At 46.9% G+C, this 14,369-nt stretch overlaps 1 protein-coding gene across 1 annotated transcript in view; it reads right to left on the bottom strand.

The window, feature by feature from the left end:
* Window positions 1–14,369, bottom strand: part of LOC117457411 (spectrin beta chain, non-erythrocytic 4) — a 150,109-nt gene that overhangs the window by 99,195 nt on the left and 36,545 nt on the right. The window contains 6 exon segments of the mRNA XM_034097494.2: window positions 5,549–5,685; window positions 6,426–6,576; window positions 6,848–7,150; window positions 7,818–7,973; window positions 8,388–8,505; window positions 10,284–10,471. Coding sequence (XP_033953385.1) covers window positions 5,549–5,685; window positions 6,426–6,576; window positions 6,848–7,150; window positions 7,818–7,973; window positions 8,388–8,505; window positions 10,284–10,471 — 1,053 coding nt within the window.

Below are 14,369 nucleotides of genomic sequence, written 5' to 3' on the forward strand. Positions count from 1 at the left end.
CTGTTTTCCACGACAGTGCTTTCAGAGAGGAGAGCTCCAGAGGCTCAAATGTTTCTGTGACCAGCGCCTCGAGCACCAACGAAAGGTCCCACTGCGGGGTGGAGGCGCACTACTGGGCGCAGCCTCCTGACCCCCTGTAAAAACCGCGACATCAGTGGATGAGAAAAGGCTGACCTGCCGTCAAATCCCTCATGGCAGGACGAGATGGCTGCTGCATACACCTTCACTGTTGAATGCGCAAGCCCTCTGTCCACCAGTAACTGTAAGAAGGATAAAATAGAGCCTAACTCACAAGATAGGGGCTCTGTTCTCCGCTCCTCACACCATCGCTGGAATCCTAGCCACTTTGGCCTGTAACAGGCTGTGGTGGATCCAGTCTCAGCCTGTCCCTCTCAGGAGCCAAGCCTGGAGAGGACGGCCCAGAGTGGGTAACGCCCCGATTGCACCTGCCTCTTGAGACATCGCTCCCAAGAACTGGGGAACCGCCCAGGGCTGGCCCACCTTCATCTGTGTCATGTCTGAGTACCATGGCGCCCCGACGCGATCCCGAGCCACTAGGATGACTGCCAGACGTTCTCGCCTCACTCTCCCAGGAGAGGGAGAATGAGACGCAGCGGTGGAAAGGCGTAGAGCAGCTTCCTTGGCCATGGCTCGTGTGCAAACGCGTCCACCCCTAAGGGCGGGTCGTCGCTCAGGGCCATGGAGAATCACAGGGCACAGTGGCTGTTGCGCCGGCTGGCGAACAGATCCACTTCCGCTCTCCCGAACTGGGCCCAGATCTGCTTCACCACCGGGTGAAGCGTCCATTCGCCTGGCAGGGGGCCAACCTCATGTCGAGGGGCCAGGTGAATGGATATGGAGGGCTCTCAGAGATAACACCACCTGAAGCCCATAACCACAGACTCTCCGCTGTGGCCAACAAGGCTGTGGAGCGGACTCCGCCCTGCCTGTTGATATAAGCCACTGTGGTGCTGTTGTCGTTCCTGACCATTACATGTCTCCCTTGAATTAGGGGCATGAAATGCTGGAGGACTAACACTACCGCCCGTAGCTCTAAGAGGTTGCTGTGTCGTGTCTCTGTTAGAGACCAGCGCCCACCTATAGACCTCTTCAGGCAGGTCCCTTCCCATCCTGGGTTACCCGTCCCAGTGGAGACACCCCCCGGAGGTGACCGGGGGACCCCCAGAACCGGAGGTTGCCCTCCACTGAGGGGGGATGGTCACCAGCCGCCGTTTGTGCCTCTTGGGATCCAAACGCAGGCTGGAGAACAACCTCTACAGGCGGCGCATATGCAGTAACCCCTGCGGGACCACAACGTGAGCAGCCGCCATGAAACTCAAAGTCTGCATGACAGTTAAAGCTGTCACTGTCGCCCCCTGTCGCAGCCTGCGAACCGCCCAGAGAAGGGACAAACCTCTGTTTTCTGACAGGGTCGAGCACCACTCCCAACTACAACGCCTGTTGGTGAGGTATGGGGGTGCTCTTTTTCCAATTGACCGCAAAGCCTAATTCGGTTAGGTGTGTGATCAATTGTGCTGTGCAAAACATTGCCTGTTCCCTGGACCCGGCCATGACTATGAGGTCGTCTAGGTAAAAGAAAACTCTCATGCCGTGGGCGCGCAGCGGTTGAAGCGCTGTGGCCACACATTTACTGAACGTGCGTGGGGATAGGGAGTAGCCGAACGGTAATCTGTTCTACTCGTAGGCGATCCCTTGGAAGGCAAAACGCAGATACTTTCTGTGCTCCTGTTTTAATGTTTTCTCTGTGCTGAGGGTGCACAAACAGACACCGCCTGTTTTTGCACCAGAGCCTGAATCTCTGCTGAGAGGAAACCCATCTCCTCTTGGGATGACAGATTTACCTCTCGCATGCCTTTGAACGGAGGTGGGATGCTGCAAAACCGGAGTGAATAACCCCGTTTCAGCGTCCTGTCCATCCACTTTGTTAACACACAGCTGAGTTTTCATTCCCCATAACTAAGATAAGATAACTTTAACAAGGTGCCTGTGTGCTTAGTACCAGGTTGTTATCATACCAGCAATGGGTCTTGCTCGTTCTTTCGCTTCCCGTCTGATGAAAGGACCAGGAGTGGCTGGATCAAGTTAGCTACCTAGCTAGTAGCTAGCACGTTAATTAGCATTACAGCCGCGTCATTTTCATTAGCCTTATTATCTTGGTGACGTGTTTTGTTCTGCGAGACCAGAGATGTAGTTCATTGAGCGTTTCACACAAACAAATGTGTTACTACGTTTTACGACAATTTTTTATTTTTTTGAGTGTATGTGTAATTCGTGGCACAATTCAAACGGGATCGAAAGATAATCTTTCTAGCTCCATTGACTTCAATACATAATTTTTCCGAAATAAGGTCCCATGGAGGTCCACCGGAAGGGGAGGGACTTCGCCACTCTATAGAAATCTCAGTAGGGCTGCATCTCAGGTCGACTATTTTCGGGTCGGTTAAATGAAATCCTTGCTTCCCTGCGTTTAGTCCCTCCCACCAGGGAAGCATGGAGGGACGCAAGGAAACCACGAGAAGCAGGGAAATGAGTTTTAAGAGCAATGGGACGTCCTTTCATCCGGAGCTGCAACTGACCACGCCCCCCTGCAGGAGAGGGGAGTTGGCAGTTACTTTGGCATTAGGGCAGGGATATCTAGATACTTTCCAAGGTTTGACATAACTAATTGTGCTACTTTTAAAGCAAGCAACGATGTTTTCAAATCTGTAATCAAAAAGCTCCTCAAAAACACTATCGAAGCAGTTCTTGCTGTTGCTACATTATTAGTTCAAACAGTAACAACGGACTATTTTTCTTAGCGGATGCATGTCAATTTAAATCAATACAACTATTTTTTAAATCAATAAAATCATTTTCTAAATCCATAAAAGCATTTCAATTAATATTGGGAGTCATGTCGTTACTTTGTTGAGAATGTGGCCATGTAATAAGCGGGATAATGATAATAACATAACGGCCACCTTCATGCCTGATCTAGATCCCTCCGCTTCGCGTCGGGCTCCTGATCAGCTGTCGGTGTTCTTTTCCCCATAATGACCGCGTCGCTGCACATTATCCCTTACATGTGATTATATAGAGTCATTATTCATTTGTTTTAAAGCAGGAGGCGCAAACGCTTGCCTCGGGGAGGGAGAAAAAGAGCCACAGCGGAGAATAAACAGAAGTGCAACCATGGAAACCATGCAAGGGAAGTCTTCCTCGCTGCTTTTGTGGCAGACTACAGCGCCACTTACAGGCCTGGCATATGTACTACAGCGTCTCCAGCGCTTTCGAGCAGCAATGGCCGGCCGTGGCCCAACCTCTCATTCCCCTGAGGGGAGAATTGACCAATAGCCGTAGCGCCACCGTCCTGACGTCAGGACAGTGTTCAAATCTGGATCAGTCTGTATCAGATCCATTGCAGCCCCTTTTTTAGAGATTTGGGTATGGAGGAAAATAGAGAGGGTTGTGTTTTCTGACACTTGGTGAGTTCCCTGACTCACCGGGGACACATATTCATGTGTAAAAGACGTACTAAAGTGCATTTTGCATGATAGGTCCCCTTTAAACTACATCAGATAGATACGAGTAGTCCATGACAAACAGCTAGAACACATTGCAGTTAACATTTAAACAAAGGCTAGTTGTTCCCAGTTCTGTGAAAGAAAGGATAGATGGTGAATTCACGGACGTGTACCTTGCAACATAACTGATGTCTATGTGTGTATCTGCACATATCCACTCTGTTACCTTGCCAACCCTCTTGCCCTCCACAATAAGAGCCTTCATCTTGGAGAAGTAGTGGTAGTAGGAGACCACATAGGTGATGATGGACTTCTCATCTGGGTTCTCTGTGTTCACGTCTGGTTGGGAAAGTGGTGTTTGAGGCAGAGAGCAGAGGGAGAAACACAGATGTTGTCATGATCTCAGTTAGTGAAAGCAAAGCACGTCTACACGATAAGCAGCTCACTCTCACCCTCAGGATCCAGGAGTTTGGTGAGGCCCAGGTTATGCTCAGCGATGTTGAAAGCTTGCTGGAGGTTGTGGGTTGCATTGGACCGCGTCAGCTTGTGGAACTCTATCAGATCAGGTCTGCAGGGCGCAAGTTCATGAAACTCAATTTCTCATACACCCTTTCCACTCTATGTTTCTGTTTATCCACAATTTAATGTAATTCGTTGTTGGTCATGTTTGTACATGAAAATCATATTACTTGAATTCCTGACATTCTAAGAAATGTGCCAATTCTTCTGTAAATTAACTCAACAACATTGCAATCGTTCCCACTATTGTCAATCTGCAGTTGTCCTGTAAAACTGTTCATCTGTGTGAACTGATCCTGTATCACTGCTGCTCATGACTGTATGCATGTCAAGATGTGAGAGTATAGGTGTGTGTTTGACTAGATGTATGGAGTGTGTACGTAAGAGAGCATGAGCAGTGTGAGCATCTCGAGATGAGCTAGGAACACTACCTGTGTCTGTGTATGAGGGCGTTGAAGGCGAGGCCGTCTCTCCAGCAGGTGGTGAAGTTCTGGATGTTGACCTCAGGGTACCTGGAGCACACAGACATATGTTCTCCCTTCTTAAAATGTAAACCAAGGAGCACCAAGATACTAATACTGGGTACATTGCATCAATGATGATTCATTTGACAGTATTTGTATTCCACTGCTCACCCTGCGGTCTTCATCTGGCACCAGAGCAGCAAGGCATCCTTGGCAGAGCGGGTTTCTCTGTTGTCCTCCGTCTCTATTTTGATCACCTGGATCTGAACAGGGCCACAGCAAAGCAACAGGTCAGCGTCTGTGAGCGAGACCTGGGGGCACAGACTCTCCACCTTCTGTCTCCAAAATGTTTGCACTGCTTTGTTATGGAAAGATACAGTATATATATCCACATCTTAAGTATTAACCGTATTCTGTAGTCGTCTACTGGTGCATCGTTTAACAAATAGTTGTCACTTCCTTCCTATTTACTGATTAGTCCAACATACTGTGTTGCTGTGCCATTTCATTTGATTGTCAACACTTTGTGTGAAATGTATGCACCATATGGTGACCTTCAAATTCCCACAATAAAGGGAACAAAGGAGTACCTTCTTGATCTAAACTATTTGAAAAGAAATGTGAATATTTTGTCTGGTATTGCGGTTATGGGCCAGCCTATAAATGCTATGATTGGCTCAGGGGTTCTCCAAGCAAGAAAACACCAGCCAATTGAAAGATGCAAAATTAGACGTATGTCACCAGTCGAGAGGGAAGGTCTTAAAATATGTCTGAGTTTATACACAACAGCTTAATTTAAACTTTCTGTTGGTATCTGATTAGAATTTCTACCGTCTTTCACAGCCTTCTAGAAATCACCTATGATATTCATATCACATTCCGAAGATTCAAAGGCTTTATTTGTCTGAAGCTGCAAATAAACAATGTATCATGACACAAACAGTGTGTCGCTTTAACCTGTAACCGTTTCCTGAGTGTGTTCTATCTAGTGCTTTGTGTGTGACAGACACGTGCGTGCCTCAGCCTGCTGACCCCTCCTACCTGAAAGAAGGCCCACAGCTGTCTGGACTCCTCCAGCTCTTCACGTCTTTTAGCTGCCAGCTGTCTCAGCTCCTCCAGACAGGAAGACACATGGTTGACACGGTTACAGATCACCTGTGGGTCACATGGTTGGTAACCTGGGAGACGAAAAGATGAAGTCAATATGAACAAATAAATAAAATGGACTCTACTCTGAGCTGTATTACCTTAAGAGAATAAAGAACATGCACAGAATGCACAGAGCCGATCCCCTTACTGATATCAAGTTCAGAATGTCTGTTTTCCAAACTGCTTTTTTAATTAGGTGGTCTGTTGTACAGAATAAAAAGCACTGAGGAAGTTTGGGGAAAATGGTTGGCTCTCCTTCCGATGACATAATATAATATATCATTTTTTTTGTTGCACTTCTATTGTCATGACACAGTAGTGACTATGTAACTACATGGTTTCTCTGCATTGAGCCATCCTAGTGTTCGGAGGAGCAGTATATGTTGTATAGTGTAAATATTGATGCTGTTGTTAATGTTACACCCTGTAGTCCTTATAAATTCATGAGTTGGCTTTTATATCAAAGTATGCATCACATCTTATAACATTCTAATACATGGCTTTTTAAAAAAATTGTATCAGTGTTCTGCAACCTGCAGTGAAGTGATTTATTTAAACATGTTTAAGGCTCCGTGGAAAAAGCTTTACTGCGTACAGTGCTAATTTTCCAAAGCCTGAGATCATTCCTTTAGTGATCTCAATGTGTATGATGCAGCAAAGCAAACTAAACACCTTGAAAGTTGCTTTGGATTTGTGTTACCAAATGAAGCTTAAGGAAGATGAAGTGAAACGTTACACCAGCACAATGTTCAGGACACATGCAGCATACCCTCTATGGTGGTGAATTTGAGAGCAGCCGTGTTCAGAGTCTCCACCCTCTCCGCCTGCACCGTGATGTCGGCCTCCTGCAGGCTGTGCTTCTGCAGCAGGTCGTCCACCTCCAGAAGATGCTTCCCAAAGTCCTTGGACAGCAGCTGGACCTGGAAGGGAGCAGGAGACAGATGTAATGTAATTATACATAAGGATGTCTTTGTATGTTTAGCAGTTCCATTTCTACTTTTATTTGTACTTAACACGTTGTCCTTCTCCTTTCACTTTCTGTCTTTCTCATGTCCCTTCTTTAATATGTATCATCCAGACTTTGGAGCTCCTCTGTAACATTGTCCACTACTTCCTTTCCTCTGTCTTTATTAAACTACTGAATCGGTTCAGTCTAAAGTGTCTTTATCTCTCTCACACATCCTCTGGTACCTGTGTGTCCTCCATCCAGTCGATCATGTAGACCATGTCCTGAAAGGTCTTCTGCATGGCTAGGTTCTTCTCCAGCCGGGTCCTCCTCCCAGCCACCAGCTCCTTCAGCAGGCTCCACTGTCCCAGGATGTTCTCCTTCCGTGCCAGGATACGCCGGATGTCGTAGTATCCTTCTGCCTCCATCTCTGCTCCGAGCTCCACCACCACGCCAATCCGCTCTTCATACGAGGCTATGTCCGCCTCGATGGCCTCGTGTTTCTTCATCGCCGCCTCCACTGCTGGCAGGTCATAGCCAAAATTGTCCTGGAGGCAGAGAGCACAACAATGTGAAAGAAAAGGAAAGGAAAGGGTGCAGCCGAGGCTAAGAGTGGGGGGACAAAGAGGAGAGCTGTGAGAAAAGAGAGTTGCACACAGTATTATAGGACTTTACATACACAGGTTTATTTTATTATTATTATTATTATACAGCCTGTCAATTCATCTGAGTGGAATGCTATCCTCCTGCAGACCCACTTTGTATTTTAACTGGTATAGTGCATGTACTGGTCATGTATGACCATTTTCTGGATAAATGTATAATCTCTGCTAAACAAAAGATGTCTCCTACTGTAAACAAAGAAGAAATAATCAAAGGAACAGAATAAGACACCAACAAACACACTAAAGTGTAAGTTGCAGACTGGTCCAGGACAGACTAGTTGTGATACATCATGCTTTTATGTGCAGGTCCTAAACTCACATTAAAGCTGTGCCCTTTCATTTCTTTGAAACGAATGAAGTCTAAAATGGCTCCAATATTTATTTTAATGTATTATCATCTGCAATATTGGACTTTGCATCCATGAAAGTAGATTAAATAGTATGCATAACACTTTAAATATGACATCTAAAGGAAAATTGAACACACAAACATTTCTTCTCTTTTGCAGTGAACACATTTGCTTGCATCTCAGCTGTGTGAGGAACATACCTGCGACACGAGCCTCTGGTTCTCGTTGAGCCAGGCTTGTCTCATGGTGGTTTTGTGGTCGAAGCACTGAGCCAGTAGCTCCAGCTTCTCCTGACGAATCAGCTCCTTACGCAGAGACGCCCCCTCGTGTTCGGCCTTCTCCAGCCTCTCCCAGGCCTGGGATACAAAACGATACAGAAAACATTAACAACAGCCGTAATGTCATAGAACAATAATAGGTGATGGAAAATGTTACCACAGGAAAATAACTTTAGTGGCTGTTTATCCAATTTGCAAAGGTCCTAGGCCACTTACACAAAGTTTCGATCCAAACTAGTGAACTAATGTAGTTCAAGTACGTAATAAAAAATCATATGTAAATGTCATGCCAACAAAAATAACTTTTTTCGCAAATAGGAATATGTGCTTGGCTCTGACAGTAAAGTGTTCATGTTGAAGGTGCAGGTTTTCTCTCACAGCCATGTCAATATTTTCATTTATCAATAACTCACGTGTGTGTCGCCTCGCCACTGAATGATTTAGTAAAAGTAATGTGTAAAATAGAAGAAGTACGCAGTGGGGATGTCTGACCTTGTTGATCTCTGAGATGAGCTTCCCGTCATGAGGCACGTAGGGTTTCTGGTTGTTGGCTCGGAGCTTGCTCTGGATGGTGAACAGAAGAACTTCTAGATTCCCCTTCTCCTGAAACCTGAGCGAGAAACGGACAAATCAAGTTAGTCAGTTTCTTTAAAAACATCATTTTTCAAAGGCCTCTTCCTGTGTAGGACGTGCTCACAATATTTCCAACTTGGATTAAGAAACCTGAGGCGCAGAGCTGCTCAGGTTTCAGAGCTGAAGGACACTAACAGCGTGAACGCCTGCTGACAAGAGGTTTGAGGAGAGGACGACTTCTCAGCTCATCATTCATCCCGCGGGGGATGAATGATGAGCTGAGAAATCGTCCTTTATTTGATCCAATAAAGTGACATTTTCTGAACAAACAAGGAGCCGGTCAATAAAAAGCAGACAGAGAACCGCAGTGACGCGTCCTAAAACCCGGATGTAAACTCCTTCCGGTTCCTTCGTCAAAAACGCAGTGCATTCTCTCCATAGGGTTTAGGAAAATAGCTGGAAATAAGGTCTGTGGTTGAAACACATTGAAGAGACGGATCACGTTTTGTTCAGCCGGATAACATCCACATGTCTATCCTACTTTTATCATTTTCTAAGCATAAATCTAGTCGCCAGAAGCAAAATGCTAACGTTATGCTATAAAGGAACTACAGCAGGGTCGCTGCTTCAACGTCACGCCGACTTCAGATCCATATTCAAACACACAGATTGTAAATGGTACGAGTTGAAGTGTTGTTTGAACACTTTGCAGGAGGCAGGGACTTGCTTTCAAGCAGAGCAGGGCAAACACACTTAGAGGAGTGTTTACGTGTTCGGTGTAATGACGTACAACGGCCTGGACAGCTTCTGTAGTCCTATTCAGCCACTCGGTAACAACCATCGTTTTTCAGACACGTAAACTCTTCAGAGATCACCAGCGGGGTCACTGCTGATGGATTTAATGTCGTAGAACAAAACGTGATCCGTCTCTTCAATGTGTCTCGACCACAGACCTTATTTGGAGCTATTTTCCAAAACCCTAAGGAGAAATCCCATTGCTTTTTGTCGAAGAAACCGGACGTGGTAAAAATGCTAACTTACTTCCGGGTTTTAGGACGTGTCCCTGTGGCACTCTATTGTGACCTTGATGTACAGTATGCAGAGAGAGAGAAAGTGCGCACATGTTTTCCGTGGAAACTGATTAATTCTGAGAAGTATGTCATCTATGGCCAGAGATCACAGTTGTTTGCATTATTCATTTCTCATTTTCTTTTTTATGATTTGATGTATTTGTCTATTACTGTCTATTTTCCCAGAGTTTAAAGCAATGTCTGCAGTAACATTTTTGAATGATACCAAACCTCAAGGTATTCACTTTATTTTCATATTCCCCAGGCATTCCTGAGATATATATTTCATGAAAATGGGATGGATGTATGGACGACCAGGATTATAATTCCTCCAGCCCCTTGTCGTTCAAACCATCTTCAAAATCATGCTTTTATATATTGTTGTTTCTTTCTCTTATTATATTCATATATATTTCTTACCTCTTCTTTAAAAGACGAATGAACAGATGCCGCAAATACTGACATTTACTCAGCTGGAAATCCATAAATGTTGTAGTAGATACATTTTTCAAGTATTCAATTATTGATTGACTTTCCACTTTTTTTCACTATGTGGTCAGAAGTAGTGTTTTAATGACTTCGTACACATCGTGCATGTGTAGGAATTCATGCACACCCTATAGGGTGTGCATGAATTCCTACACATGCACGATGAAGCCTACCTCATTTTGCATTTGCCATTTGATAAATGAGACAAAGATGGCATTAAATCTGAAGATGCCATTTAAAGATCCACACGACGTACTTGATGGGCTTCTCGATGGTGCAGTAGGTGGTGAAGGCCTGCAGCTGCTGCTGGACTCCGGTCAGAGAGTTGGCGAACTTCTGGTTGCTGAGGACCGCGATGGTCTTCTCTATCCAGTCCAGCAGGTCTGAGGCCAGGGCATCGTAGCGGTTCACGATGTTCTCTGCTTCAATACAACTGTCTAGCACCTGAGTCCGACCGAGGGAGAAGGTTCGGGGGAGATTCAGAGAGCCAGGGTTAAGAGATGAAAGGAGAAAGAGCAGGAGAGAGATACAGTTAGAGACATTTCTCAGGATAACGTTTTCATATTTCTCTATTTCTTGTGTTTTAGTTAGCAGTCAATGAAGGCCCTTCAACTTTCATACAATGTCCCATAAAGGTTGTTAATGGAGTAGTTCCCAGGGATAGAAATGGTTGTTTTTCAACAAATTGTTTTGTCTGTGGAGCTTTTACTCTCATATGCGAATATTGAGACTGAACGCAGAATCTCACAAATAGATTCACAAACAAGAAAAATTTGTGTTCACTTTTGTTTAAGACAAGAATGTGCTTGACATCTTTCTTATTGTTTATCTATTCTTTTTGCTAAAAGATGTACATTTGGAGTTATACATTTTGAATGATATACATTAAAAATACAATCATAACGGTTAATAACATTTTGGAGTGACATGCTTTTCTTTAAAGAAGTGTGTCCTGTCATTTTGAGTTTTATATCATCCAGAAAACAAAACTCTGTGGTTTTGACCTGCTTGTGACACATGTGGAGCAACGCTGGGTTACGTATTGTAACCCTTGCAATATTAACACAGGCGGAGCCCTCTACTGGACTCTATGGGTACTACCCTCTATGCGAGCATTCACCTACTGAGATGTCTATAGACGTAGCCGGCCTTGGGGCGGGCCTACCTGAATGCGCACGCATCTCACCGTATAAAAGGAGGCCGCACCTACGTAACCCGGCGTTATGTCTCTCACAGGCTCCGCCCTCTACTGGACTCTATGGGTACAGTGGGTGGAGCCCTGATGTTGTCCAACAACATCAGTGTGTGAAAAAGTACACGTCCCACCGTCCGGGACGTGTTATTTACAATATCGGACAAGTAGATCTTTCAATTGACTTGTCCGGCGGACAAGTGACGTTTTTCGCCCCGATTTGTTGACAAATTATTGATACATTCAGTTTACAAAAGGCAGAACTCATTCGCAAATTGTACGTGTCCGCCATTGTTCGTTTAGAAGTGTTAGTTTCGGTTCTGCTTGTCGATTCCTAAGGAAATGCATCTCGCCATTTTCTGTACAGTTAGACGCGGGGCGGAGCGGGGTGGGAAGTGTAGCACAGTGGCCGGGTTGGGAAGCAAAACTCGGTTCCGAATAGGAACAAATAACAATTATCCGGGACCGGGATTAAAGCGTTTTAGCTCCTATGTTGTTAATATTGACCACCATTTCCTTTATGAAGTGAAGCAGCCTCCCTGTCTGTGTCCTCGCGCTGTCCTCACATCGCCGGACCCCCAGACTCGGAGGATCACAGGGATGTCAGTATTGTTTATGAAGCAGGTTAAAGAAAGTACATTATGGAAATGAAAATACTATTTATTTACTTTTACAAACAGTGAGCAGCTGCAGCATGTGTATTGCAGGACATGTGTAAGCGTGCAAGCGTCTTTGCGTTGTAGAAAAGCGCGAGGCCTATAGGCTATACATCTAATGTGTCATTATTATTATTATTATTAGGTTATGTCCTATGTGTTGGACATGTGTGGTTGGACTCTGTCTCACAGGCAGGCTGCAGTGTAACATCAGAGGAGACTGGGCCAGTTGTACATTCTCAAACTGCACCACTTAGAACTAACTAAACAATGCAGAGATTATTTTTATATAATTGTATTCAATAACCGTAAGAAATTCAACAGTATGAAGTGATTTGTAAATAGGAATACAGATTTGACTTAATGTTTTCATAAATATATTTTTCTCCCAGTTTGTCATGGACCCTCTCAAAGAACTGGAATCGATAACCAAGTACTCTCTAAAAACTTTTTTCTCACACTGAACATCATTCCACCCTACTGCCCCTGACAGGCTTTTCTGGTCAGCAGCTGCTGCCCCACATTCTCCTTTAACCCGGTTGTGACCGTGGAAGAAGTCTGGGCTGCGGCTGACAGAGCACACTCTGCTGCGCTTACCTCGCAGAAAGTGTGCTCAAACAGTGCTGAGGGCCCCCCCCCCCCTCCGCCCATAGGGCAGATGGGGAGAATCCCCAGCCCTGTATGGGCTCACTGTGCACCTCTCTGAATCCCTAAGGATCACAGGGAGAGTGCAAGTGCCCATGCCGCACACTCAAACACTGACCCCCGTGCAGAGTGTGTGTGGACTAAAGTGTGGAGGCTACCCCCCTCCTGCCCCCAGGCAGGCGAGGGGACCCCTCAGCCCTGAAGGGCCCAAGCGCGCACTACGTCACCCCGCGACCCTCCAGGGCCCGGAGAAACGTAAGCGCATTTACGCCCGGGGAGGGGATCAGATGCCTACTGACCACAGCCCCCCCCCCCCCCTCCTCACCAGTCCCTGTGTTGCCCCAGCAAGCACAGACGGGAGAAAGAGCCAGACTTGTCCAAGAGATAAAACCTTATGAAGGGGCCTGGCGTCGACCAAGACGCCGCTGTGCATATATACTCCACACTCACACCGTTGAATAAGGCTGTTGACACAGCTACAGCCGTGTGGAGTGCGCGCGAATCCCTGTGGGAGGCAGGCTCTCCGGCCTGTCCAATAGGCATGTGCAATGCACTCGCAGAGCCAGCCTGCCAGGCGTTTCTTGGGACAGAGCTTTCCTGATCACCCGCTCCTGACGCCACACAAACAGCTGTTCGGCCTGTCTAAGGGCAGCGGTGCGCACCACATAACCTGATAGCGCACGCACCGGGCAGAGGAGGTGCAGTTTAGCTTTCCTGGCCCCACCATGGGGGGGGAAGATACAAACCCCCTAACTGAATAGCCCTCGACCTGAACGCACTCCTTAGGCTCTTGGGCACAAATGAGGGGTTCTGTCTGAGTGTCGCGCCGCTCCGGTCACCCCGAATCAGAAAACAGCTCGGGTGCACCGACAGAGCGTTTAAACTCGGACACTCTTTTGGCTGACGTTAGGCAGAAGCAAAGCTGTTTTCCATCCGACAGTGCTTTCAGAGAGGAGAGCTCCAGAGGCTCAAATGTTTCTGTGACCAGCGCCTCGAGCACCAACGAAAGGTCCCACTGCGGGGTGGAGGGCGCACTTACTGGGCGCAGCCTCCTGACCCCCTGTAAAAACCGCGACCATCAGTGGATGAGAAAAGGCTGACCTGCCGTCAAATCCCTCATGGCAGGACGAGATGGCTGCTGCATACACCTTCACTGTTGAATGCGCAAGCCCTCTGTCCACCAGTAACTGTAAGAAGGATAAAATAGAGCCTAACTCACAAGATAGGGGCTCTGTTCTCCGCTCCTCACACCATCGCTGGAATCCTAGCCACTTTGGCCTGTAACAGGCTGTGGTGATCCAGTCTCAGCCTGTCCCTCTCAGGAGCCAAGCCTGGAGAGGACGGCCCAGAGTGGGTAACGCCCCGATTGCACCTGCCTCTTGAGACATCGCTCCCAAGAACTGGGGAACCGCCCAGGGCTGGCCCACCTTCATCTGTGTCATGTCTGAGTACCATGGCGCCCCGACGCGATCCCGAGCCACTAGGATGACTGCCAGACGTTCTCGCCTCACTCTCCCCAGGAGAGGGAGAATGAGACGCAGCGGTGGAAAGGCGTAGAGCAGCTTCCTTGGCCATGGCTCGTGTGCAAACGCGTCCACCCCTAAGGGCGGGTCGTCGCTCAGGGCCATGGAGAATCACAGGGCACAGTGGCTGTTGCGCCGGCTGGCGAACAGATCCACTTCCGCTCTCCCGAACTGGGCCCAGATCTGCTTCACCACCACCGGGTGAAGCGTCCATTCGCCTGGCAGGGGGCCAACCTCATGTCGAGGGGCCAGGTGAATGGATATGGAGGGCTCTCAGAGATAACACCACCTGAAGCCCATAACCACAGACTCTCCGCTGTGGCCAA

Source organism: Pseudochaenichthys georgianus, chromosome 13, assembly GCF_902827115.2.
Source record: "Pseudochaenichthys georgianus chromosome 13, fPseGeo1.2, whole genome shotgun sequence".
NCBI classification, from domain to species: Eukaryota; Metazoa; Chordata; class Actinopteri; order Perciformes; family Channichthyidae; genus Pseudochaenichthys; species Pseudochaenichthys georgianus.